Source organism: Epinephelus lanceolatus, chromosome 2, assembly GCF_041903045.1.
Source record: "Epinephelus lanceolatus isolate andai-2023 chromosome 2, ASM4190304v1, whole genome shotgun sequence".
NCBI lineage: Eukaryota > Metazoa > Chordata > Actinopteri > Perciformes > Serranidae > Epinephelus > Epinephelus lanceolatus.
In genome coordinates, this window is record NC_135735.1 from 18,219,728 (window position 1) to 18,246,998 (window position 27,271).

At 39.9% G+C, this 27,271-nt stretch overlaps 1 protein-coding gene across 4 annotated transcripts in view; it reads right to left on the minus strand.

Annotated features, from left to right (window-relative positions):
- pcdh9 (protocadherin 9) overlaps positions 1-27,271 on the minus strand; it is a 322,243-nt gene that overhangs the window by 95,580 nt on the left and 199,392 nt on the right. For 2 of the 4 annotated variants that reach the window (XM_033618159.2, XM_033617315.2), the window contains one exon: positions 10,151-10,352. In XM_033618159.2, the coding sequence (XP_033474050.1) occupies positions 10,151-10,352 (202 nt within the window). The remainder of the gene's footprint in view (positions 1-10,150; positions 10,353-27,271) is intronic. The other 2 variants (XM_033619770.2, XM_033618943.2) reach the window with 1 other exon arrangement.

The following is a 27,271-nucleotide window of genomic DNA, read 5'->3' on the forward strand; positions in this document are numbered from 1 at the left end:
AATGTTATCATCCCTCACAATGGCTGCCAGTCAGGGCTTTTGATGTGTCACGCACTTATAATTCCCACGCACAAAGGGCGACAAATAGGTTCCCCATGATTTTTTTTTTTTCAAAATTGAATTAAATTAAAGTAAAGTTAATTTTTTAGCTAGAGTTTGCCTCTTTATTGGGAAACAGGTGTGCACAACACAATGATTCAGTCAATTAAAAATTCATCATAGCTTCCTGTATAGGCCCTGTTGAATATTACAATAATAATGTGTGGTTATCTCAAAATCCCACGGCACACCTGGAGTGGCTCAAGGCACCATTTGAGGAACACTGATATATGTAACACTCATATTGCATTCTAATTTTCCACTTTATGACATCACTAAGTAAAGAAAGAGAGAGGAACAGCAGTGTTTGACATTGATTGTACCCACAGTAGTCAAGCAATGGCTTCTGCTGTGGTATGGCAACACCACTTGGACAAACCTGATGCAGAACTGCAGTACACCATAACACTAGAACCTGTAGTAATATAAATAGCAATGGCAATTTGTTAGGTGTATTTATGATTATGATTACATTTGTTAATGCTAATGATTACCTCGGATGTGGTGTTCTGACATAGCATAAACTGTGGGGGACGTTGTCGGGGAGGACGTTCACCCCCAATATATATGTTATAATTATAAATACTGCCTTGGCTTTTTCCTATACTTCCAGTATAATATGAATTCCATCTGGCCATGATGCAAGTCTTCGTAATTGTCTCGTTTTCTATTTGTTCATCATTTTATTGATCTCATTCCAGTGTGTTAGCCGGTTTATTTTTGCCAATTGAAGTCTAATACAAAAACGTTGATTTGACAGAATGGCTTAATTTGTGCCTCAGGGAAATGTTGAGCAGCAGCTAAATTGAATCAAAGTAGACTTCACCAAGTTTACTCTCTAAAGCTCGCCGGGCTGGAGGCTGTCACTGCTTACTGTAAATTAAGCTGCTTTTTCATGATGCACTCACGACGATGCATCTTAATTGTATCTACAGTGTCATTTGTTTCATTTATGGCCCCTGTAAGGTCTCTTCCGTCTCCGCTGCCACATTTGCTCACATACTACTTGCTCATATATTACTGTCAAGTTTATTTCTCTCCTCACAAAGAACTATCATAATGTTGACTGAAACTGCTGTGTCCCTGATTACCATCCATCTGCTATTGTTATTTTCTGCACTCTCATGTTCAACTGATTTTTTTTTTCCTTGTTTTGTTTTGTTTACAAACTTCAATTCTTCCATTGTGGTAAAGCTTCAGGGATATCTTCAAGTCACAAAGAAACATAAAACATCTCTTCATGCTCCACTCCATTATAACAAAAACACTGTTAGACATCAGACTTTCACAACTCCCACACTGTGTATGTTTCCTTAGTTCAGATGAAAGCCACAACCTACGCACAAGTCGAACCACTTTCCTGTATTACATAAAGGATAATTAGTAAGTTCACTTTTTTCAATATCAAACACACAGGGAGGCCAAGATCCAAAGGTTGTTGGGTCAGTTTTACTCCAAAATATTTTATCAGTTTAAAATGTAACACATGCAGTCTGTTATTAAAATCACAGCTGTTTCTTTGGCCAGTCAGTGTTTTAGTTTATGATTTAATCAGGCACAGTGTACAGATGCTGTCCACAAAACTACAGATGAGATGCCCTGAATTTGGCTGAATTTGAATTATGCACATAAAGATAAAGGTTAATGTACTCTTCACTGTCATCATTTTATTTACATCACCAAACAAAAGCTCTATTTTGTACAAAAAGTGTAGAAAAATCTAAAAAGCTAATTATATTGATTAAATATCCTGTTTAGAATAAATGTGTAGGCTTCATAACTTAAATATTAAATGTCTTATTATCAGGAAGATTACATAATAATTACTCTCATCTGAAGGCTACTCTATAAGGTAAGTTTGGTATTTTTTCAACCTGGACCCTATTTTCTGATGTTTTTGTGTCTAAGGGTGCTTTCAGACTTAGAGTTTGCTTACTTTGGTCCGAATCAGGGACTTGGAGTTGGTTCGTGTTCTCACAGCAGCATTTACAAGCAGACCAGATCAAATGCCTTGCGTGAGAAAGCTGCTGTTGATTGGTCAGAATTTCCATGTGGGATAAATCCAGGTAAAGTAAACAAGTAAACAAACAAATGATTCCCATACTCACCCACACCACTACCACATGGTGAGTTACATTTAATTCACTTAAAATACAGACAACACCAGTTTGTTTAGTTTAAAATTTATTAGCACTTTGACAACACACTGTTTTCTAGATGAAGCGTGCACATTTAGTTTGATGATTTGTGATTTTGCTATTTGCTTTTGTAAGTTTTTCATTAATTTCTCTTTGTCTTTTGCGGTGTCTCGAATCGCGAACTTCTGTACTTACACTTAATATTTTGAGTGCATAAGTGCGTTCACACTGAGAAGTATGGAAAAATGCAGTGCACTATGAGTACCCAGATGGTGAACTCAAAACGGTCAAGAAGTTGAGTGTGGAACTATGGACACTTCTCGCCCTCAATGGTCGCCATCTTGGCTACGTAGCGGAAGGGGAGGAACCACTTTTCAAACTGGAAATGGCGGCCGAGGACTGTGCGACTGTGAACGTCGCTGCATTGTACAAATACATGTGTTTTTTGCACTAAGCATCACTATACTGTTGTCGGGTATAAGCCAGCAGTGTGTTTATTGGGTTAATTTAGCAGTCTGTAATGATTTGGTACCGCAAAAGATAACGCAAATACTAATGCTAGTTTGCTAACTAGCTAATTTGCGGTCATCATTTCTGGTAAGTGCACAACGGCCATGTTTGGTTTGAGACAACACTACCCTGTCGAAATTTGCGCACCACGCCAATGAGTACACAGTGCACATAATATACTACATGGAAGTGTACTAATGGAAGTATGTGATTTGAGACAGTGTTTGAGTTACTTGAAGTCACTTCCTGGTTGGCTGAGGGCAGAGCCTGCATGGTTGTATGCAGGAAAGCCATCCCATGGAACAAACCAAGAGCTGTTACTTCATGGGGGTTTGTTTGTGTTAGTCTTAGTTATTGTCTATGTAAGTTCTACCTCTTTGTGTTTAATTTGATCTGATCAGAAGGTATATATCTTGCCCCATTGTTTCTTTCTGTTAGGTCTGTTTGTTGAGCTAATGTCTAGTTTTATTAGCCTTATTTTTCAGTTGACCTCTTTTAAGGTCCCTTTAACCCCAATTCTGTTATCGTCATTTGCTGTGTAAAACTTATTTTTTGGGAAAATAAACACACCTTTTTTGAACTTTAAACCTGGGTTTTTGTGCTTTGACTGCTTGGTCTGCGACAACACTAACAAGTCTGGTGGGTTTGGGGATGGCAATTTCGGGGCCGTTTTCAGTTAAATAAAAAGGATCTTACTCTTTCACAAAAAGGTCGACCTCTGTAGGGATCCTTTCTATAGGTTGTCAGACACTTAAAATAATATTCTGAGCCTGTCAGTGACAAAAATGAGCACTTTAAGTGGACTTTAATTGATGGTGCCCTGAGAGGTTACATTGTCGCCTGCTTTGCAGCGGTCTCGCTCAATACTGGACTGATTTTTTTTAAAAAAAAAACATTGCTCTCATTTAACACATACAAACACACAGGAAATAGAATCCAGGTTGAAAAATACTTAACTTACCCTTTAACCTGCCTCTAATGTGAATCCCACTGCTGCTTCCAACCAAAGAAGAAAAATAAAACATCCTTAAACTATTTTTTTTTTTTTTTTTTATATCCTGCACAAAAAATAAGGTACGCAGACTTACAATAATTCAATAACCCATTAATTTTGATTTATTTAACAGGATCTTTTGAACAGTCTTTATATGTCAGAAAAAAAAGGCAATCGTAACATTGCTGTCAAACCTTGAATAAAGCACATGGCCCGACCACCCACTGTCAAGATCCTCATCTAAAATGCTGCTTTCATCAATAATCTTAGAAGATATTTTACACTTAAACTTAGAACATGATAGTGTCAGATATCTTCATGATACTGTTTGCCTTTGTCGGCAGACTGAGTCACAGTGTTCAGTTCGGCGGGGGCTTTTCAAGTCTGCCAGAGACTTACTCAGAACTAGTTAACCTGGGACCACTGAGTTCACATACTTGAGAGCACCACCAGCAGGTATGACATCCCTCATACACCAGACATAAAATCATTATTCTGCCAAGCAGCAGGTCAATGATCAAAGACCACTGTTGTCACTGTTAATAGTTCGCTGACAGGCAAACAGAGCTAACAAAACACACTGCCACTGCTTAAGGACAAACATGACGCCTTATGTTGGAAACAGTTAATGCAGCCAGGCCTGTTACATGCATGACAGCTTCTGTAGTATGGATTTTATTTGTTAGATTTACCAGAAATTATGCATTTTAACATTTAAATGATCCACGTTTGATTTTGCTGTGTATTTGATGCAGCTTCAGAAACAACCGAGGGTCTTTGCACCCTTCTATATATCTCTATACACCATAGTGAGTATACATACCAACAGGAAACTGGACAGTTTGGTGAAATTTTTACATATATAAACTGTGCTGCTGTTTTTCATTTGTCCAATTCCCATACAATTCCCTAACATACGTTATTAAACTGATTCCAAGCCTTTAAATTCTCTAATCTGGCATTGGTCGTGTCTCTTATATATTTGGCCATGCATTTAATTACCCATTACATTAACAGCATAGCTCTTTTTTGACATGTGTGTGGCTCATTTGCATATGTCAGTTTAACACATTGCATAAATGTCTCGCATGCCATGAAATACAATGTGCACATCAACAGCACTGGCCAGTAATTGCTGATAGTTAATTACAGCTTTAATATATTGTAACATTGTTCATTCATGTTGGCTTCAGTCGCCTGTCCTGTGCACTTTTTGAAACTGCATTAAAGTTATGAGCTCCTGAAAACAAATTTTAAATACAATTAATTTCCATTGGTTTATTCCAATGTAAATTAACTCATTTGAAGTTAATCCATCCATCCAATCTACTGGAAGTTTAATGCCCCTCAGATTATGTTTTCTATCAACATGATGCAATGATTACTGAAGCTATTGAGTACATCTTCTACTTCTTCTCACTGTCACTTCAAAAGGTTCATCTTGTATGTATCTGTGAAACATTCACTGGCTATGTTTAATTAGTTTTCTGTACTTCCTTCTGCTCTTTGTTTGCTCATAGCTCATAGTTTGTTTCATAGTTCGTGGTTTGTCAAAACGGTACCTCACCAGCACTGTCAGACTCACGATTGACCTTGTATTTATTATCAAGTTTCCTGTATGTGTATTGATGCTCACTGTAAATATACCCCTACAGGTTCATTTTCTAATGTACCTGTAAGATTATTTGGAAATGTATATTTGTAAGATTTGGATATATGTGTAAATATATATATATATGCACAGTACAGGCCAAAAGTTTGGACACACCTTCTCATTCAATGCGTTTTCTTTATTTTCATGACTATTTACATTGTAGATTCTCACTGAAGGCATCAAAACTATGAATGAACACGTGGAGTTATGTACTTAACAAAAAAAGGTGAAATAACTGAAAACATGTTTTATATTCTAGTTTCTTCAAAATAGCCACCCTTTGCTCTGATTACTGCTTTGCACACTCTTGGCATTCTCTCCATGAGCTTCAAGAGGTAGTCACCTGAAATGGTTTTCCAACAGTCTTGAAGGAGTTCCCAGAGGTGTTTAGCACTTGTTGGCCCCTTTGCCTTCACTCTGCGGTCCAGCTCACCCCAAACCATCTCGATTGGGTTCAGGTCCGGTGACTGTGGAGGCCAGGTCATCTGCCGCAGCACTCCATCACTCTCCTTCTTGGTCAAATAGCCCTTACACAGCCTGGAGGTGTGTTTGGGGTCATTGTCCTGTTGAAAAATAAATGATCGTCCAACTAAACGCAAACCGGATGGGATGGCATGTCGCTGCAGGATGCTGTGGTAGCCATGCTGGTTCAGTGTGCCTTCAATTTTGAATAAATCCCCAACAGTGTCACCAGCAAAACACCTCCACACCATCACACCTCCTCCTCCATGCTTCACAGTGGGAACCAGGCATGTGGAATCCATCCGTTCACCTTTTCTGCGTCTCACAAAGACACGGCGGTTGGAACCAAAGATCTCAAATTTGGACTCATCAGACCAAAGCACAGATTTCCACTGGTCTAATGTCCATTCCTTGTGTTTCTTGGCCCAAACAAATCTCTTCTGCTTGTTGCCTCTCCTTAGCAGTGGTTTCCTAGCAGCTATTTGACCATGAAGGCCTGATTCGCGCAGTCTTCTCTTAACAGTTGTTCTAGAGATGGTGTCTGCTGCTAGAACTCTGTGTGGCATTCATCTGGTCTCTGATCTGAGCTGCTGTTAACTTGCGATTTCTGAGGCTGGTGACTCGGATGAACTTATCCTCAGAAGCAGAGGTGACTCTTGGTCTTCCTTTCCTGGGTCGGTCCTCATGTGTGCCAGTTTCGTTGTAGCGCTTGATGGTTTTTGCCACTCCACTTGGGGACACATTTAAAGTTTTTGCAATTTTCCGGACTGACTGACCTTCATTTCTTAAAGTAATGATGGCCACTCGTTTTTCTTTAGTTAGCTGATTGGTTCTTGCCATAATATGAATTTTAACAGTTGTCCAATAGGGCTGTCGGCTGTGTATTAACCTGACTTCTGCACAACACAACTGATGGTCCCAACCCCATTGATAAAGCAAGAAATTCCACTAATTAACCCTGATAAGGCACACCTGTGAAGTGGAAACCATTTCAGGTGACTACCTCTTGAAGCTCATGGAGAGAATGCCAAGAGTGTGCAAAGCAGTAATCAGAGCAAAGGGTGGCTATTTTGAAGAAACTAGAATATAAAACATGTTTTCAGTTATTTCACCTTTTTTTGTTAAGTACATAACTCCACATGTGTTCATTCATAGTTTTCATGCCTTCAGTGAGAATCTACAATGTAAATAGTCATGAAAATAAAGAAAACGTATTGAATGAGAAGGTGTGTCCAAACTTTTGGCCTGTACTGTACCTAACAAATGAAAACGTTTTGGAGTATGTTAAGGATTGTCACTAGGCAGTTTTTAATATTTACTTCTTTATTCCTTAATCTCTATGTATAATAATGTTAACTGTTACAAAGATTGGTATTTACGCCATTCCACTGCACATAGGTCGTGACTATTTCAAAACTTACAGCCACTCCTACTTAAGAAGGCTTCTCTTTGTCTAACTTGCAAAAATAATGATTTTAATGCTGCAACGTTTTGGTGACCTGACCTTCATCGGGAAAACTGTTTTGTGACAGTGTGTGGGAGTATTTTCTACAAGGTATGGACAAAACAAACAACAAATAGGATCAAAACTGATGAAGCAGAACTAAAGATTTCACCCTTTTCATTCCAAGCATTTTTCATCCTGACGCCTATATTACTACTAATGCAGCTCAACCACCGACAATACGCTCAGTTGTATGCTAACAGCAGCTAATGTAGCCTTCAGCTGCAGGACTTCGACAGAGATGGTGGCCACAGAAGTCCTGTAAGCTAATTTCTTTCTAAATCCAACCCACTCCAAACATCACATGCACTGAAGCAGAGAATAAGTGAACACAACTCCATAACTCCACCTCCTCTCGGTTGGTTTTTATGTTATTAAAACTAGTAGTCTTCAGCCCCAACTGACACTGATTCAAGTGACATCACTGGAGGAAATTTATCAGATTTCGTGCAGCACCATACAGCTTTCATCAGGCAACTCAAGCCTCGAGTTCCTCTTTAAGGTCAGGCAGCTAAACCACTTTAAGGTTTGGGAAATATCATGGTCTGGTCAAATATTGAAGAAGTTGCCACTGACTTGTATCGGTCTCCAGTGCCAAAGACATACGCTTTGTACTCACAGCCATCCACTGTGAGTTTTACTGTGGTATTCGTATGTTCCACTACTTCCTGCATTAGAGGAGTGACACGATTCCAGGCAGCATTACACTTCATTTTTACAATTTAACTATTCAAGTATGAATCAAAGCAGACTTCACCACACACTGGGAAAAAGTATTTCATCAATGATGTCATCACATGTTCCACCACTCATGTAATTTATATAATTAAATGCCCTTGTAGGTTATCCTATGTTGGTAAAACATCATGTGCACTGAAGCAGAGAATACGTGAACACAAGAGCTCCATAAGGAGAAATGATATAGATTACGCAGTTGTACATTTCACCGACTTCAAACATGATATCTCATCATTTAGGTTCCAGAGCATTAAAAAAAGTTACTCTACCAGAGAAAGGTGGTAACACGGAAGAAATACTTTGCAGAGAAAGATCAGCATTTTTGTAAATAATCTTATAAATTAACTTTATTGTGTAAGGAGCCTGAAGTTTATGGGTTTTTCCTTTGTTGTTCTTGTTGCCTTGCTCTTTCGTTTGTGGGATATGTGACATATGGTGGACAGGTTGATGTCAGTTACTGAGCAACACACCAACAGCTGATTAATTCCCCCACACCTGTGCACACCTGTGAAATGGGTGGCGCAGTTTCTATTTAAGCTCAGTGTTGCAAGTAATGGTGTTGAAGACTCTTGACGAAGGTCCAGGAGGACCAAAATGCAGCGTGCAGGATTTGCTGTTCAAAGACTCAAGTGATATTTTCTGACGCACCTGCATCCAAGACAAGTAGATGTGTGGATATTTCCCTTCAGACAATTTAACTATTTAAATTTTGTGTGTGAAACATTTAATGATAAATTATTTAACATGTCACATCTATTACATATGACATTTGCCCACATAGAGGTGGGATCAAAGTAGGATTAAGCCAAAAACTGGGATGAAATGAGTATGTAACAACTTCTGGTTAAGTCCCACCCACTACCAGTTAAAACCCTGCACATTCAGAGTATGGATACAGATACAGATGATTTAGTTGGTTGAACAGATCCAGATTATGGTGCCTTGTCTTGCTCATACCTATATACAAGAACTAGCAGATGGGGTAGTTACGCATTTTTTCCCGCTCTCCTAAACTTCCTTTCAACCACATTTAAGATGGATTTTTACTCACAACAATGCCTGTCAGTTAGCTGCACTACAACTGCACGTGATCGGGCCATGTGCAGCTCTATTCATTTGTGAAGACAGTGAGTCAGTAGGCCTACACACAGTACATCTGCCAACTGTGAGTACATCTGCTGAGTTAGAGCCCGTACGGAACAACACACACACACACACACACACACACACACACACACACACACACACACACACAGTTTACTCACAGCACTTGTATTTATGTGGTACTGGCTGCTCCACCCTCAGCAGGCAAGCTGGCATCGACCTTGGGGCGATGCGCTTGATCTTCGCGCACGCTTCACCTCTTAATGATAAAATGAGAAAATTGGGTCGGAGATGTACATTCCCACCAGAAATAGTGGGAAGTTAACATCTTCAGCTGAGCACCAAGACTTCCAACTGGGAAATCATCTCTAAATAAATCAAATGAGTTTCACAAATAGGTGAGGAGCCTATGGGAGGCCCAGGTTTGCTCCTGGGAGGAATGAACAAGTCTGGATGATTAACTGAGAAATGAATGACCTGCTCGTGTATCCACTAGAAACCTACTTGAGCAATCAAATGACTCTAAATTAAATGATATTTGGTACGTTGAGTTCTTTATAGAGACTGATGTTTTTCATGACTATTTATCATCTCCGCTCAAGGAGTTTTAGTCATTCCCCAAAGCAAAATCTGAAAACAACATTCATTTCCTCTAACCCGCACTTTAGGACAAAGCATGTTCAGATTTCCTTCGCTGCCTTCCATTCCATTCAATCAGCAGAAAATTGAAAAGTCCTTTTGTATTTTAAGAAAATACACCATCACTGTGTACACAATGTCCACCAAGTGAACATTCTGCAGCTGTTTCAAAGTGTCTACAATGATGCTTTAAGCTCACACAGTTTGCAAAAGAGACAGTAAGAGAAACACAGAGAGAAATCCAAAGAAGCCATGCATTTGTGTCAAAAGAAGTGATAGTCTGCCATGGAATATATTTTACAACTCACCAGAGTTGGGGTCGGAGTTGCCGTCAGCTTCAGTCCTCTTATCAGGGGAGGCCTGCTCGTAGAAGTCGTCCTGCGCCTGCACCAGAGGGAGAGGTTGTGTGAGGAGGGAGCCACTGCCTACAGGCTCGTGGTCCCCCAGACCGCTGTCACTGCAGCTCTCCTGAGAGCCATCCGGCAGGTGAAACGTGACGCGCCGCTGCGACTAGAACCAAGAGCACAAAACAGAGCCTCTGATGTTAGTGCTCTGCTCTGCCCCTTCCAAAATTTTACACTATCATTTTACACTGAGCTGAGCAAGCTCATGCATGCCGCTTGACACACTGATCAGTACTGCAGTGTGAAAAAAGCAGCCTTAAGAGATTGTCTGAACGATGTAAAATGTATTCAACATTTACAAGTAAGGAAGGCACTGGTGAATCGAAAAGGTTCATTCCCAGTTTCAGGAGACTGAGAATGATTGTAGAACAAAAAGTCTGTTTTGACTCGGGCCGCGTTATTGATGGGAGGGGGAGTTAACACATGGTAAATACAGTCACGTTTCACTGCACAATGACAACCAATAACAGCATGCAAATTAAACATCATGCACTGTTACAAAAATTCAGCAAGGTGAAAGGTGCAAAATTTGCGAGCCATTCATAAATGCATGGTGTAATTAATGTCAGGCATAATTAATCAAGGCCATGGAATTTCTAGATATTGGTGGCAGCATATTATCATGTTCGTGAGGACTGCTGCAGGGACATTTACAGCCCGATTGTTTAATTTGTGTTGTCAGTTTGTTTGCGTGTTGGCAAAGTCAAAGTGGCCCGCAGCGTTAACAGAAGTCGCCCCCCTGGGTGTCCTTCTTCCCACATTCTGCACTTGCACTGACGAGAGGAATTTCTTAACCCACGAGTGTTCCTTGGACAAACTGTAGAGCACTTCTGTCGGAGACATGCATGCAAACACACACACGTGCACGCACACACCATCCTTAAAGCCATCCTGATTGAATTTCCAATTGTTAATTCCGAGTGTCTTTTCCCCTTGCTCTAATGACATTTTCCTTAGGCTTTTTCATAAGTCCAGACACAAGCCTCGAGCTAACCTTTCGTGAGCAAAGAGAGGTCCCTGCCACATACTCGGTGATGACAGACAGAGACGAGTTTTACAGTAATTATTGGGAAAAGCAAAGGTCACCCAATCTGCAGTCTAATGCAAATGACCTCATTATATATTTTAGAACTGCTCCAAAAAAATGCAACATTCAATTAACCAAAAAGGGAGAATAAAGAAAGGAAAAATGGGGTGGTGAGGGAGGTGGGGGTTGGGGACTTGCAGGCAGACCTAAGAGACTGTGGGTACAGAAAAAAAAGCTGGATTCAGATTTAGATGCATGGTGTTAAATTTTCATGAGGGATGGATGGATGATGTAGACAGACAGACAGACAGATAGACAGCTATAACAACCTTGGAGGAAAATGTCAATTCTTACATGCCCAGTGTTGCAATGACACTGATAATACTCAGCTGACAAAAGAGAGAATGAATTGAAATGACAAGAAAGAATGTTTTATGAAACTCAAGGCTGACAGCTGTGTGAGTTGTATTGGAGTCTCTTAGCTTTTAAGCCACTTTAAACATTTTTGCTTTGTTATATTAAAGAAAACTGAAATTAGTTGGTATCAAAAGTTGAAATACAATTTAAAGTTAAATATCAATCTATCTTATTTGGCAGTTGGATAGGACGGCGCTCCCTCTTATAGACCATGCACTTTTTTTGTGAATTATAACAAATATTACCTTCTGAAATCCAGCATGTTGCCAAAAATCAAAATCGGGATTTGAACGATGCTTCACACTTGCGGTCTCTTATGTCAACTGGAAGTGCAGAATCAAGTATAATTAAATCTAAAGGTCTTGTAAAACAATAGGAATCTGGATAAATGTCACGGGTAGTAATTATAAAGAGGCATATGATAAGATGTGGCATTTCAGATGAAGATGATATAACTAGGGGGGAAAAAAACCTCCATAACGGGGTTCCCTCCTTTGTTTGTTTGTGTGATGGTTAAGTATACTGATAAGGCAATTTAGCACTATTATTTTCACGTAAGTTGAGACATGCTACCTGTGTGTTAATTAAAAAACACTTTATAGGGAAATTAAACCCAGGAAAACAGATGGGTGAGGCAAGCCTTAAAGATTTGACATGTTTGGTGTATCTGCAGTTAATTAACCGTGGCGTCATATGTTTTTCTTTCTGCTGATGCCAAAGAAGTTGGCCTTAGGCAAGGTAGCCATCTATTTGTTGGCTGCCCTGAAAGTGTCAAGCTAGCAATACTGATACTGGCAGCTTTTCTACCACCTCTCTATAGAATTAAGGAGACAGCTGTATATTTTTAAAAGTAGTATCCAAAGTGTATATCTTGTATTAGCAATCCCTGATTAATTAAGGGGATACTTTGCCAATATTGAACCAAATTAAATGTGGTAATCTTCGTTCCATCTTACTAGTGGCCAGATCACCCTGCTCCAGTGTTAATTCAGGTGACGAAAACTATAACGCAAATTTTTTACCGCCCTTTTTTCCATGACGAGAACGAGACGATGACAAGCTAAAAATAGATCTTGGCAATAAAGACAAAGACGGAATCTAGGTTTCTTTTGGTAGACGAGATGAGACTCGTCGCGAATGGCCATGCTTGCAATTATCTTCCAATGCTGTATGAACAACAGGCAGGTTAAACCCAGTGAATAGTCTGCACCAGAATGTTTTGCTAGCCTGCCAAAACACACTGTCAGCCGTTGATGCTGGTTTTGAGCTGTAACTGAGCAGTAAATAAGCAGCCATGTGTGTCTGACTGTGGATGGTAGAAGTATTGAATGGATTTGTGGAGTTTGTTAGTTGCAGCTGTGGCTATTAGCTGTTAGCTCTGCTTGTTAGCCGCTGACTGGCAGTGGAGCAAGCGGCCACTGGCTGGTGGTCTTCACATCTGTTCCCCGCAGGACTCCACTCAGATCTGGACTGTCTGGAAAAGGTTTATGTGTTGACTGCTGTTTGATAGGCAGGTAGGAGGTTCCGCTATCTGTGAGTGTTGCTGTGCTATGAATAAACAGTCTGAACTCAGTGGAGTTTTCTCTTACGGCTGAAAGTTTAGCTATAATCATCAACTCTGTGAGAGGACATGAGCTAAAACCTCTAGACTAACATGTTGCAGATGAAGAAAGAATTCCGGCTGAAGTAAAGTTATTTTTCTACTTCTTCACAGTGAGATCGAGAAGTCAGAGTTTACAATGAACTGGGGAACAGATCCCTTTTTTGTCTCATTAGTTATTTGTGGTGTCAGAGTTTTTGAGATCATAAATAGAGAGAGGTCAGTCTTTTCAAATGATGATCAGGAAGTGTGTGCTCATAAATCATCCATTAAACCTGTCAAATACTGCTGGAGAAATGCAAATTTGTATGTGTGTAGAAAGTAATTGTAGTTATAGAAAAAAAAGTCTAAATAAATTGTTATACAACCTGTCATCTTGATTCTAATTTCTGATTCATTAATTGCATTAGTTTAAAGATAAAAATCATATAGAAGACACAATGACTAAAAGTTGAGGACAATGTCATTAATTTTCGTCACCAAAATCATTTTCAGTTTATGTCGGCTAAAACTATGATGAATAAAAATGACTAAAATGTGACAAAAACTAATAAGTAGTATCATCTCAAGACTAAAGGCCCATTTATGCTCCCTTTACGTACGAAAATGTATACGTCAGTTTCAAACAATGTTACCGTCACTGCCCACATACTTCCATGCGTCCTTTACGTTGGCATGGATGCTAACCAATATATCCACCAGGGGGCAGCCCAGAGTCAAAAGTTTATGACAACAACAAACTCAAAAACAAACATGGCAACTGTGGAGGAGATATTGATAATGTACCTCTTGCATAAAAGACAAAAACAGAGGCAGCGTTGTAGGAGGTGGTGGTCGGTGAGGCCATTAAATACATCGCCACTGGAGGACAGAGAATTCTTTTCTCCAGTACTGCCGATGAGAGAAATTGACAACGAGCGTCATTTCCAGTACTTTAGGATGTCCGCTGGGGCATTCGATAACTTGCTTCGCCGGGTGGCCCCCCACATCCAAACAAATCTGTCTCGCACAGACCCCCACTTCTCCTTCGCTACCGACCAACTCACATTTAATTCCCTTCCAATCTCCTCCCAGCTGTTCTGTAGCATGTGTTTATCCCGGTGTCCAGGAGAAGTAACATCATAGAGATGATGTTTAACGCCATTGTTATTTCTTTTTCGTGTCTCACTAGAGCTACGTATCGGGTAGTGACAGCAACACTGCCCCCACGGTTTCCAGTGGTACTGCTCCGTTTGGCCCGTATCCGTAAGCTTTATGGAAACGTGCACAAATACGGACGAAACGAACGCGGAGCATGGACAGAAGGCTCTGTCCGTATCCGGATCTGTATTTAACGTTGAGCGTAAATGGGCCTTAAGACTAAATATAAAATAGTTTTTAAAATTAAAACTGCCCTGCTCATCTCTCAAGGCATTTGAGCTGGCTATAGGGCTGTTGCCCAAAATACAGATTGCACTTCTCGTATGCCTGCAACCACAAACACAAAGAGTGTAGAAGCGGATCGAGAAAGACCCGCTCATCTCTCTCTCTCCCTCACACGGTAAAACTAGGCAAAGCTGATCACATATAAACCAAAATTATGTTACTGAATAAGCTATATCTTGCCTAAATGTTTTCATTAGCTTACTGTTTAATGGTTAATTCAAGATTGTTTGTCACCAGCCATCCGCCATATTGTTTCCTGTGGAAAATTGTCTAAGCTCACAATACATAACCCATAAGCAGGAGCATTTATTGCTCCCATGCTGCGCAGTGCATCCTAGTAGTTGTAGTTTTCTATCTCTTGAGCAAAATTGAATGTCACAGCCCTTTTCTTCTGTTTTCTCTGGTCATGTTGCACCTATTTCAAAAGAATTTTCATCTTTTTACTGCATAGACAGTGCAGTTTTATGAAAATACCATCTTTTAAGCAGTGAAAAAGTTCTTTGGGAAAATTTGATAAAAGATGATCCAAAGGGCAACATGGTGTTAAACTGAGAAAGGTATGGGACTGTGAGTCAGGTACAATTCCTTGAGCTTCTGTAAAGGTTGTTAGTACATGCCCATCAGTATAATATTAAGATGTTGAGGAGACTACTACTTAATACACAAAGTGAGTGAATACAAAAGGAAAAGCAGTCGACAGTGTGACGGTGGGAAAATGACTGCTGTTGCTTGAAGCCCAGGGAAAAGAACAACAATCTTAATTCTCAATTAATCACAATATACAACATGACAAATGGAATATTACAAAATGGTCTTCTCATAAAACATGACAAGTGCGGGCAATAATTGAAACAATAATAACTTTGTATATGTAATTTCCTTTGATTTTGACTTCTAGTAGAGAAAAAAAATGGACTTATTATTGATTGGGTTAATGGTTTCAGTGTGTGCTGTCAAACGCTGCTGGACTGATGGAGCTTTAAAATGAAATCTTGCTCAGCACCCTGTCAGATTTTATTTCAGGGGTCGGTTTGGGCAAAGCAGAGGAGGTTTAATGTAAAAATATACAGTACGCTTTTCTTTGATCAATATTTCACTCTAACCTGGATTGTTCCAAGCAAAATAATTTATAATTCATCGTTTATAATTTCAGCACATTATGAGATAAAAAGGTCCAGTTTTAAATCATATTCGCTGTCTGTGTCACTGTGTGCTCTCTGTGTGTTGTCTGTTTGTGTTTGCACATGTTTAAAGATATTTGTATTTCTCTGTTGCCTTCGCTGTCACTTGAAGTAACATTAGCATAAGACCGGCTTAAACTATCCCTGCTGCCAGTTTACAAGATATTATGGCTTATCGCGCCTGCTAACCCTTATTATCCGCTTGTTTTTATAATTTGCCTGACCAAACACACTCACTTTAACGAACACAAAGCAAATAGCAGCACTTTGCTGCTGGAAGGTTTAAATTCAAGCAAGCCTGCAAATTATCAAGAATAGTGTTTGCCCTTGGGTCTTATAGAAAGGATACAATTTTTAAGCAAACTGAGAATAAAATCTGAAGGGAGAGAAAACAATGCCTACACAAAAAAACCTATGATGAAAGCTCCACACAGTCCTCTTTAAAGTTTCAAATGGGTCAACGCACTGTATGGATATTTAAAATCATTATGATAACTACAAACTGTTGGAAAAGTAGAGAGTTGAAGTATTATAAATTAATTCAACTATCATTAGTTTTATTGATCTAAAGCAGGATTGTCAAACAAACAACCCGTGGGCCAGAACTGGCCCGCCAAAGGGTCAAATTCGGGTCACTGGATGACGTTGCCCAGCTAATATTGATGCAATTGTGAAGTTAAACAGTGAGTTCATGTAAGATGCTGCTTTAGAGGTTTTTCCACCCTGACCAGAAGACAGTTCTCTTAAACAATAAATATGCCCTTTGGTCATAATTAAGGATATTTAACATTGTGCAAAATAATGTCAATCAGCTGCTTCAGTGTAAAAGAATCTATATCAGACTTCTATCTTAAAACAATATTGGCGGAACCATAATGCGAAGACAGTGCCAAGAATTGAGCATAGTATTAGTTTGTGCAGGACAAGATGTCAAGCTCAGCTCAGATCCCAGCTACATCAGCTGATCTCAAACAGCCCAATCAACTGGTGGATCACGATTCCTCCTATGCAACCACTTGGCAAATCTCATTTAGGGCACCCTCTTTAAATTGCTCTGTCCTGCCTACTGTTGCTGCTTCCTCTGCCAGCTGCTTTGCAACCTGCCTCCACCCCAGCTCCTCCTTTTCATGCTATGTCTGACTTATCAATGTCATTTCTGTTTGTCGTTGATACTGCCCTGCTCTTTTTGTGCACATGGAAGGGCAGGGAGGTTTGTCCCTTCTGCCTCAAGCGTTCCTTGTCTGCACGTGGAAGGGCAGAGAGGTGTGCTCTTTCCGCTTTAGGCAATCCACGTAAGGGCGTGGAAGAGGCTTTCTGTGTAGGCCTGAGGGAAGGCGGAGAGGCCCCAGAACAGAGCCATACCACCAATTATAATACCGCAAATGGAAATAAAGTTCTCTTGGACTTAAGTGTTCCTGACTGAACTTTAGATCTGTAAATGGTTTGTAAGGCAGGGGATAACTTAACCTGCTTCCTCAATAGCTGATAGTGATGCCAGCATTACTACACAGGAGTGGAAGTGCAGGAGAAAATGAAATGTAATTACAGTGAGTAATAGACTTGGTAATTGTGGAAAAACTGAGACAAATTATTAAAATTGCACTTATTTTTATTACAGGCTGTCCATCATCTGTTTGTCAATGCTTAAACATTTTCACAGTGTAGTTGTACTTCATACCAAAAGGAAGGGAAAAAGTGGATGTGTTGTTATTTATGGGTTATTATTTAATGGTTTTACTGGTCCAGCCCACTTGAGATCAAATTGGCTGTATGTGGCCCATGCACTAAAATGAGTTTGATACCCCTGAGCTAAAGCTTGCATTTCCATTTTTTAGGGACTAACAAATACATGATTCAAACTAAGACTGAGTGTTGCGGTAACATACATAGAGTAACATAAAGTCGCGCGTAAGGTGATATACATAGCGCCTGTGTATTTGAAATATTTCAGCAAGGTGCTGTGCAGCAACAGCACCTCATGTCAACACCTCTGCTGAAACCCGCAATCAGTGGGTGAAATATACAGAATCACTGCACAGTAAAGACTCAATCCAGTAGAACACAAAACTAATACAACTTTGGTTTTATGTGACAGAAAACAAATAGGGAGAGGGCTTATGACTCGGAGCACGAGCTTTCTCTCTCTCTCTCTGTCTGCTTCCCTGTCTTTCTCCTCCTGAGTGTGGCCATATGGAGCACAGTGTGCAAGTCAAAAACAACTCTGTGTTGTATTGTTTCCCACATGAACTCAATATAACACTACATTTCTATCAGGCAGACATTTAATGAGAGGAAGCACACACTGAGCAGACGTGTGCGCACACTCACACACAAAATAATGCAACCCCCTCACCCCTACAAATAATCTTATCTAACAGCAGTCTGACACCTGCGGTGAGAGAACACTTCCCACGAGTCCGTTCTCACAATCAGACCACTGAGGGAGATCAGTCAACCAGGAAAACAAAACTCACAAAAAGATCTCTTTCTCTCCCTCTCTGCCCTCCTCACTCTTTCTGCTTCCCTTAGAGACCAAAGGTGCTGTGCCATCTGCTGGCCACCTTGGAAAATACATTTTTTTTGTAAATCAATAAAAGGCCACAAACGCGATTGTCTTCTTTGTTCCACTGGTCATGCTGATTGATTTTTCCTTTCTCTGTCATTCCTTCTCTGTCTTACACCTTGCACTGCTATTGTTACACCCTAACACTTGCTCAAACAACAAAATGACAAAGTCAAACAGCCTTGTTTGATGCCATTAACCCCTAAATAGAATAATGTATGCCCTTTCCTTTATCTTTTATCAAGTTTTTTTAGAAAGTACATTTTGGTGTCATACACTATTCCCGGCAGTGTTCATCCACAACCCTGACAAGCTGTAACATTCCATAAAACATCAAATCAAGTGAAACATTAGCAGATGATAGACACTGCCTCCTGTCAACATAACATTCGGATTTCCTTTGGGATAAAATGCATCACAATCTCAGTCAGCCAGGGCTCTATTTTGATGACATAAACACAGTCAAAAACAAGCTTTTCAAACTGCTCAAAAAAGATGAAAGACGCAGAGATAAAAAGAGTTCCCAAACTTGTTTCTGTAAGCAACACTCAAATAAAAAGTGACAAATAAATCACAATCTCCCCCGTCTTTGATTCTGACTCTAATATTGACGTAGTCTGCTCCTGCTGCCTCTCCAGAGTCTAAGTCTGCTGCCTTCTGCTTTTCATCATTAAATCATAGCTAGGCAGTTCTGAGAAACATCTGCATTCTGCCACATCCACAATGAAGCGCGATCAGTCACTCCCTCGCTCTTTGGTTCACCACAAATACACACATGCGCGCACACACACACAGAGACAAACACAAAGATACATAAATCAAGTCACATATGACCCATTTCCCAAATTGCAAGCTTGGAAGAGTGGACATGTGGCGTGTGTGCGCGCATGTGTGTGTGTGTATTACATGTCTAACAGCAGTGTGCTTTGTGTTGGTCATTTACAGAACACTTGCTTAGCATGTGATTATCAGCACAGTCCATCATTTTGACTCTTTCTGGGCTAAATGATCTCGCGCAGATTTATGGACGGGGTATACAGCATGCGTGTTTATTTATTTATCCTTCGACCATTTATTGTCTAACCCACATAGCAGACATGGAGACATTTATTCTCATAAGAAAGCATCAAACCGTGTGTAATCACCAGACTCACCACTCTCACCTGTCATCTTTCACAGATGTGAGCAAGTGACACGTTGCTGTGACAAGTTCCCTCTCACTAATGTCCTCAAAGTCCAATTTTTTTTATTCTTTTTGTCTGTCTACACCTCCCTTATTGACTCCATCTCATTCAACAGTCACACACACGCTCTGTTTCTTGCTTGTTAAATAGATATGTGTGTTTCTGCCTAATTTAGGGTAGTGATGCATTTAACACAAAATTTTAAAATTCCCTTTTCTAAAAAATGTGCTCATAAAACGTATAATGTTATATGAAAATGCTATTTTAAGTATCACTGACCAGCTTATTGAAACATCGAGAATCAAAACATGTATTATTAATTCCACATTATTTTTTCCACACATGGGGACAGCAAAACACTTGCAAATCACCTGTAGGTATAAAACTGATATGACGATCATGATGGCAGGCATGGAGCAATATTAGGAATTTTTTGCAGTCAATTTTCACTCTCCTTTTAGCTTTGTTTTGGTCTCCACCATAGGCTGTACTAAATAATGGACATAGCCACTGTTACGTCACCCATTGGTTTGTGGCATTTTGGTCGTTGCTATCTTGGATTTTTGGAGCCAGAAGTGATCAAATTTGGACGAGAGGGTGGAGCTGTAGAGAAGAAAGGGGTGGATCTGATTCATAGACTGTGGTGACACCTCACAGACAGCACTCAAAGCAGCCCAGGCCCAGCTATTAATTATGTATCACATTAAGCCTTCATAAAATGTAAAGAGGTTATAAAAATTCACTCCCTTTACAGTTGTTATAACAGGTAAATTAGCCATAGAGACCAAAACCTTTTTTGTACCATTCTAACGGGGGTCTGAAGGGACTGACTTGCTTTTGGAACCAGCCTCAAGTGGCCGTTAGAGGAACTGCAGTTTCTGGCACTTTGGCGTTGGCTTCATTTTTCAGCCTTGGTCTCCATCAATTCTTGAGAGAAATGTCTGCCTCTTTAGCCTCTATATGCTCCACTGTGTTTCCTTAAGAGTCACCTACTATGTCTGTTTGCCATTTGGTGTTGGACAAGTGGCGTATAGTTGGTATATCATTATCAGAAACAGCTGGCTGCAGTGGCTAAAAAGATGACGATGAAGCCAAAACAGTGAGCTGAAAGATGCTAAAAATATGTGTGGGGTCAAAGGTAAATGCAGAGTCGTGTGCTATTCTCTGTGGGTCTGTCACTTCAGTTGGCCCAATTTCTATGGGTTGTGTGTGTGTGATAATATAAAGTTATTGATTGGTGCCGCTTTAAGATTTCAGTGGTGGTAACAGCAAGCGCATTTTTGCTGTGCGGGTCCAAGAGTCCCATTTGAGGGGCAGCAAATTGCCTTGAGCAGCTGCTCTCTGAGAAAAATGCAACAGAAAGAGAGGGACTTCTGTATCTGTTAACAGCACACCCAACAAAATTGTGGGTGTCTCAGATGACTCATCTTATCACATTGTTTTAACAAAGAACAATACAAAAGACAATCAGCAACATCATCCAACATGCTGAACTTATGATTAAACGTTGTTAAATTGTCTCTCTTTGGTTACTGCTGAAAAATACCAGCAATAGTATCAAAAATAAGGATGATAACAATTTTTAAAGTTATGTAACAATTCACACAACACCACTGAAATCCAAGGGACATGTTAAAGGCTCAGAAAGCTCATTCATTCTTTCATTGTAGCCATGTTTAAGCCAGTATGAGTAGGATTTGATCCTGGGTCACTGAGATGTATGGGCTGAAAGCAACTCATATGCTGCAGTATTTTTCTTTATTATTTTATTCCTCTACAACCAAAACCTTATTTCAGCAATAACAGAAGCTAAGGTGAGGTTAAATGATGTCATAAAATCTCTACACCTAGTGGCTTTGAACTATTGTACTGTAGCATAGGCAAGTGCAAAAGAAAAAAAATGTACTCTCTTGTAGCTTAAAGAACAAACCTTCCAGGATTATCCCTGTCGACTTCAGGATAGCTCTCTAAATATCTCAAGTTAGGCTTTAAATGCAACTTACAGGCACCGTGATGGTTGAGCTAACCTAGTCTGACAACACAGGCTGCTTACAGCTTAGAACATGTAATGAATATATTGCCTTAGATATGCATGTCTTACTTTAACATGCAGTAGCTACGTCTAGCTAACCTACAGACGGGCAAATCTTCCCTCTTTACTCCACATTAGTGGCAGGCACAAAGGGTTTTTAGAATCCACATTTTGGTCTGTGAGAACAAGAGCAAAAACTCACCAAACTAAACAGAATTTAGCTGAACAGACTTCTTCAGGGGGATGACATTTCATTTATAATTGATGTCGTCTAACACCAGCTGGGGCTACGTGTGGACATCTTAGGCTCATCTGCTCTTTTTTCCTCCCCACCCTGCAGTGACTTCTTACCTTCTCTGATGGATTTCAGCACTCTCCCTCTCTACATTTCCTTCTACATCCTAACTTTGGCGTGCTGTTAAATAACCTGACTTGGCTGAGTGAGAACTGTGAGACAGGAGTAGTTCAACCAGCTTCCCTCTGTGCCTTAAGCAGAGCTGAAGAAACCTGTGCAACTGCCACAGAGCATTAGCTACAAAGTTAACCACTACTGACTCACTCATCGGTTCTACCCTCCACCGACATCCACAGCCATAAAACGAGAGACACATAAATTCTTCTCTATGTGTGTCTCCTGCATCAGGATGAAGGATTTGACACTCAGAGACAGTTAACTACAGAGCAGAGCAGGCTAGGCCCTGAGCACTAAATGGGGAAGCTTGATGTGTTTATGAGTTACAGTCCATGTGATCTCGGTGCTGCACTCAGCCGTAGACAGTGTGCACTGAAGTCACCGTTCTGTGCCACTTTGGAGGGTGTTTGCTTTTCATTTGCTCACTACAAATGCTTCAGAGAAATACCTTGGTGTGTCACTGCACTATCAGAGGGATTAGAAATATTAAAAAGGTAATCAAAAGTCAATAAAATACATTCATGTTGCATTGAAAGCTACACATTTATTTGTGCTCATGCAAAACCAAAGCATAAGCACAGTGTACTCTATGATTCATAATAACCTACAACCCTATTAGCTGTCATTAAATCCTATTTGTGATTCCATTACACCAAACAGGTACAGAAGCACACATTTGTTTAGTTGGATCCCTGTTTATCCTGTGGAAATAATGGCTATTTACACAGCCATGATTATTCAGCTTTGAGAGATCAAATGTAAATCGATGCAGCAGGGAGGTCTGGTTGACTTTGGCAACTGGTGATCTAAATTTCTCTTTTTTTTTGCATGCAGTTCACTCAAAAATACAGCAATTGTGAGATTGTTTGTTTCCAGAGGAGCATACAAACAGATATATCTTTGTGGTTATATTATTAATGACAGCAGCTGAGGGGTAGCTCTGTATATTACAACCTTTAAACTGAATCAATTCAGCATGTCCTGTTTATTTACTGGCTATAACGTCCATATATCCAAGCAACACTATAGCTGTTATGCATATTTTACCCCAGATACTGTATGACACCTTCTTCACCTAAAAGTGGGCGTTTGGAAGAACAATGATCTGAAAACTTAAATCTCAGTCCAAGATACTGTAAATAAAATGCACTCGAGTAAATATATATCTACATAATGCAAATGCTCCTTGACTGATTATGCCTGGCTTGTCACATCAGCGTAAAGTAATAAGAGCAGTGTATCTGCTCTGCCAAAATCTGACCGGCCAACTTTTGTAGCAGTAGACTGGAAAAAAATAAAGAAAGTTGTTCCTGCTTATAATATCGAATAACACTTCCCTTGCCCTTATCCGTGCTAACAATAAATTGGATTTTATTTATCTGCCTGTTAATGGAAATAAGGTATTATGAGGGTGTAAATCTAATAAATTTAGGTTGGAAATATGCAACTAATCCACACGTTAAATTCACAAGCCTCTACATTATCGCAATCTCTTGTTAAAAGCTGAATCCAACTGACTGGAAAATTAGCGAAGTGCTATAAAGTGCTAAAACCTAATGACATGGGCAACAACTGATTAGTCTGATACTGCAGCTTAAAGAGAATCTCTATGCATAGTAGCTGCTGTTTAAAGACAATGAAACAATAAGAGCCCATGTACTGCAATATCTCTCACTGCTCTAACCAGCGTTTTGAAGTTATGGCCTGAAATTAATTGAAAAGGCTTTGTTGAATTGTATGCCACACTAATAAGCACGTTCCACTATAACAGAAAGTAACTGTCACTTTAATCGTATGAGGAGAAGGGGACATTCTGCGAAATCTACTTGTGCTAAATCACTTGACAAGGCAACTTGTAACCTCTCCAAAAAGCAGCAGATGCTCATGCCACTTGATAATGGGAAGAAAGTGATAACGGAAGTGATGTTTGACGCTGAAGCACCATGGCAAGGTGTTGACAGTGCCACCCAATATCACTATCGACACCCTGCACTTACAGTATGTGCCAGCCTTCACGGTGTTACATGGGCATGCACACCAGACACATGTGCCTGTGTATGCCAAGTTGTGAAATATCTACTGAAGAACTTCACAAATCCTCCATAATATATATATTTTTTTGTATATTTCACAAGTGTTAAATGTGTTGTAGGGGTTCAGATCTTACATGCACTCACATAACTGCATTCAGAGATGAGGTAGAGTAACTGGCAACCACAACCCTAATGCAAACCCTCCACTGCCTTGCAAATTGTAGTATGCAGGAAATCAACCCAATTGGCATTGTACAATTGCAAATCACAAATATGTAACATTTGCACATTATTGTGTTGTGAATATGTTAAAGCTTTACATTTCTTTATGTTTAACAACACTGTGGTTAACATGTGGTTCATGTGGTTAACATGTGGAGTAGGCCTGGGTATCGCCACATGTTAACCACCACTTTTCTACATGTTTGCATGTTGCTGAACAGCTAACAGTATTGACTATATCTCATGGAGGTTGTGTTGCGCGTACAGTACCAAGCATAGATGGTGTCAACTCAAATTATCCTCAAGTGTCTGTCTCTAGTGCAGCATCTCTAAGCCCCAGCAGCCGTGATGCACAGACAGCAGGAGGAGAGGCTGCTGCAGTAGTAACTGACACTAAAATTTAAAAACAGTTCGCTAACAGCTACATATAAAAGAGCTGGTAACATCAGAGCTTCTCAGTACTTGGATTGTTGTGTTTTTGTTTGTTTTTTTAGATATTTTTTGGGGCATTTTTAAGCCTTTGATTGATAGCGTGAAAGGGGGAGAGAGAGAGAGAGGGAGTGACATGCAGCAAAGGGCCACAGGCTGGAGTCGAACCTGGGCCGCTGTGGCAACAGCCTTGTACATGGGGCGCCTGCTCTACCACTAAGCCACCGACGCCCCAGTACTAGGATTGTTAATAATTTAGTGCTGCAGCTCTTTTACTACCAGCGAAATTAACAGGGTTAAAGGTTCACACATCCTTGGGAAAAAGCGTAAATTAAAAGATCGATTTTTGATTTTATGAATCAACATCGGGTCATTCAAATGAAGATTGATTTGAATCGGATGAATCAGTTATTTTAACCCAGCCCTGGTTAGAAGAGGATCATGTTTTGGTGGCACAATCACAAAAACAACTGGTTTGGTTGTCTGTTGGTCTTTAACAGTGGTCTGTAGCTTGGCATCTGTCTCACCTGAGTGTCATGCCATCCACCATCCCCTCCACCTCACAATTTCATTGTCAGCTCATATACATGTAATCAGAAATGTTAATATTACATATATAAAACATACAATTCCAACATTTTCCTCTGGCGACTGGGCTGATTAAATATTTAATAGGACCAATATGACTCTGGTTCTGCATAAACTCACAAAACAAGGGTGGACAATTGTGGTGAGGTGTGAAATATACTACTGTAAGCACACCCACAAAGTACGTTTGTGGTTTTGTGCAGATGAGTGCACTCTATGAGTTCAATGTATATAATGATTTCAAACAATGTGGTATGAGTGGGTGTAAAAACTGGGAACAATTAGCGAGTAGGTAAGCATTTTTAATTAAATGACTGTACCATGTAATATAAGCGCTCGTCCCTGGTTTAAATATAATAGTATGGGATGTTTCTGGGGCTATAAGACAAGGCTGCCGGAGGAGTTTATGCGTCGGTACTCCGGCAAACTTCAACCATAAAAACATACCATATTAATGGGTATGCACAACGCTTGGGTTGCACGTTCACTTCTTACGATGCAGGTGAGAAAAAGTCTTAAACAGTATCCTCAGAGTATCCATTACATGCCCTATACTGTTTGGCACAGGATCCTACCAACGCATCAATCAATTACTGTGGACAATCAAAGATGCTCCTTACTAATCCTCATCATAGCACGCTACCTTGGATTTGTAAAACATCCGGTGAACACACCTGCTGTTTTGCTATTTCACCCATCAGGAAATTAGAAACTAACTTTTTTTCTGAGAGGACAGTCACAATGAGGGAAAACTCAAGCCATAATAATTAATTTTATGGTCAATGATCTTACCAACAATTATTTCTGATGCAACTAATCATCTGGAAAATAAGAATCACCCAGACCTTTTTCCATTTGTTTTGTTGCCAAGCAGCCAGCAATTTCCCTCCAACAGTTTCTCGTGAAAGCAAGGCGCTCGGCGTAATGCATAGTGGTGGATAGTGTGTCGCAGTGCATAATTTGTTTTTGTTTGTATGTGATCGCCTGCCTGTTTGCATTTTGGGAGACTGTGACAGAAAAGGAACACTTCTCTCTCTCTTCCTCTCTCTCTCTCTGTTGCTGCTGGGTTTTTTTTTTCCACTGATGGAAAAGCGTTCAGCCAAAATATAGACCAAAGCAGCATTATATGTTTATGTACAGTATCAGAGGGGCAATTTTCAGCATTGTTGGATTTCTAGAAATGATGTCTTTCATTTTGACCTTTATTGTGAACATGCAGCGGGATGGAGACTAGATTCGCACATGATCAACAGAGGGAGAAAAAAACAAGGGAACATGAGAGACAGATTAAAACGGAATGAATATTAATGGGCCAGAAGACATTTTCCACCATGTAGGGGTCCATATATTATCTGTTTTGTGAGGTTGGTGGCTCCCATCAAGATCTTTAACTATCTTTTCATTAGGTTTAAGCACTGAATGAATAGCCTAACCAATGAAGACCAATATGATACAACATACATGAACATAATTAAAATGGTGTTCTCTATAATTAGTCTTCAAATGGCGCCAAAAGAGCTGGACTTAAACCTGTAAAGAGGTTGTATTTATAAAGGAGTTAATGAGAAAGCATTAATTTTGAATAATTTTCTCAACAGAACTACAAAATTAAATTAAGTAACAAAGCACAGGAAGAGATCAGCTCTATAAACAGCTCATTCAACTAAGAGAAACACATTTCCATGACTATTTCCTGATATGTTCTTTCACAAACCCACGCTACCACTTTGGCTTTGCATTCCATGCAGCAGCGGCCCATTAAAGACTACATAAGTTGGCCTACCACGGGTACCTCTTTGACTCGTTCCTTATAAACACAGACCCGCTGAAATGTTCAACAAATGTCTGGTTTCCTCAGATACGACCAGGAACGTGGACAAAACTGATGAGCACTCAAATGAAAAATATTCAC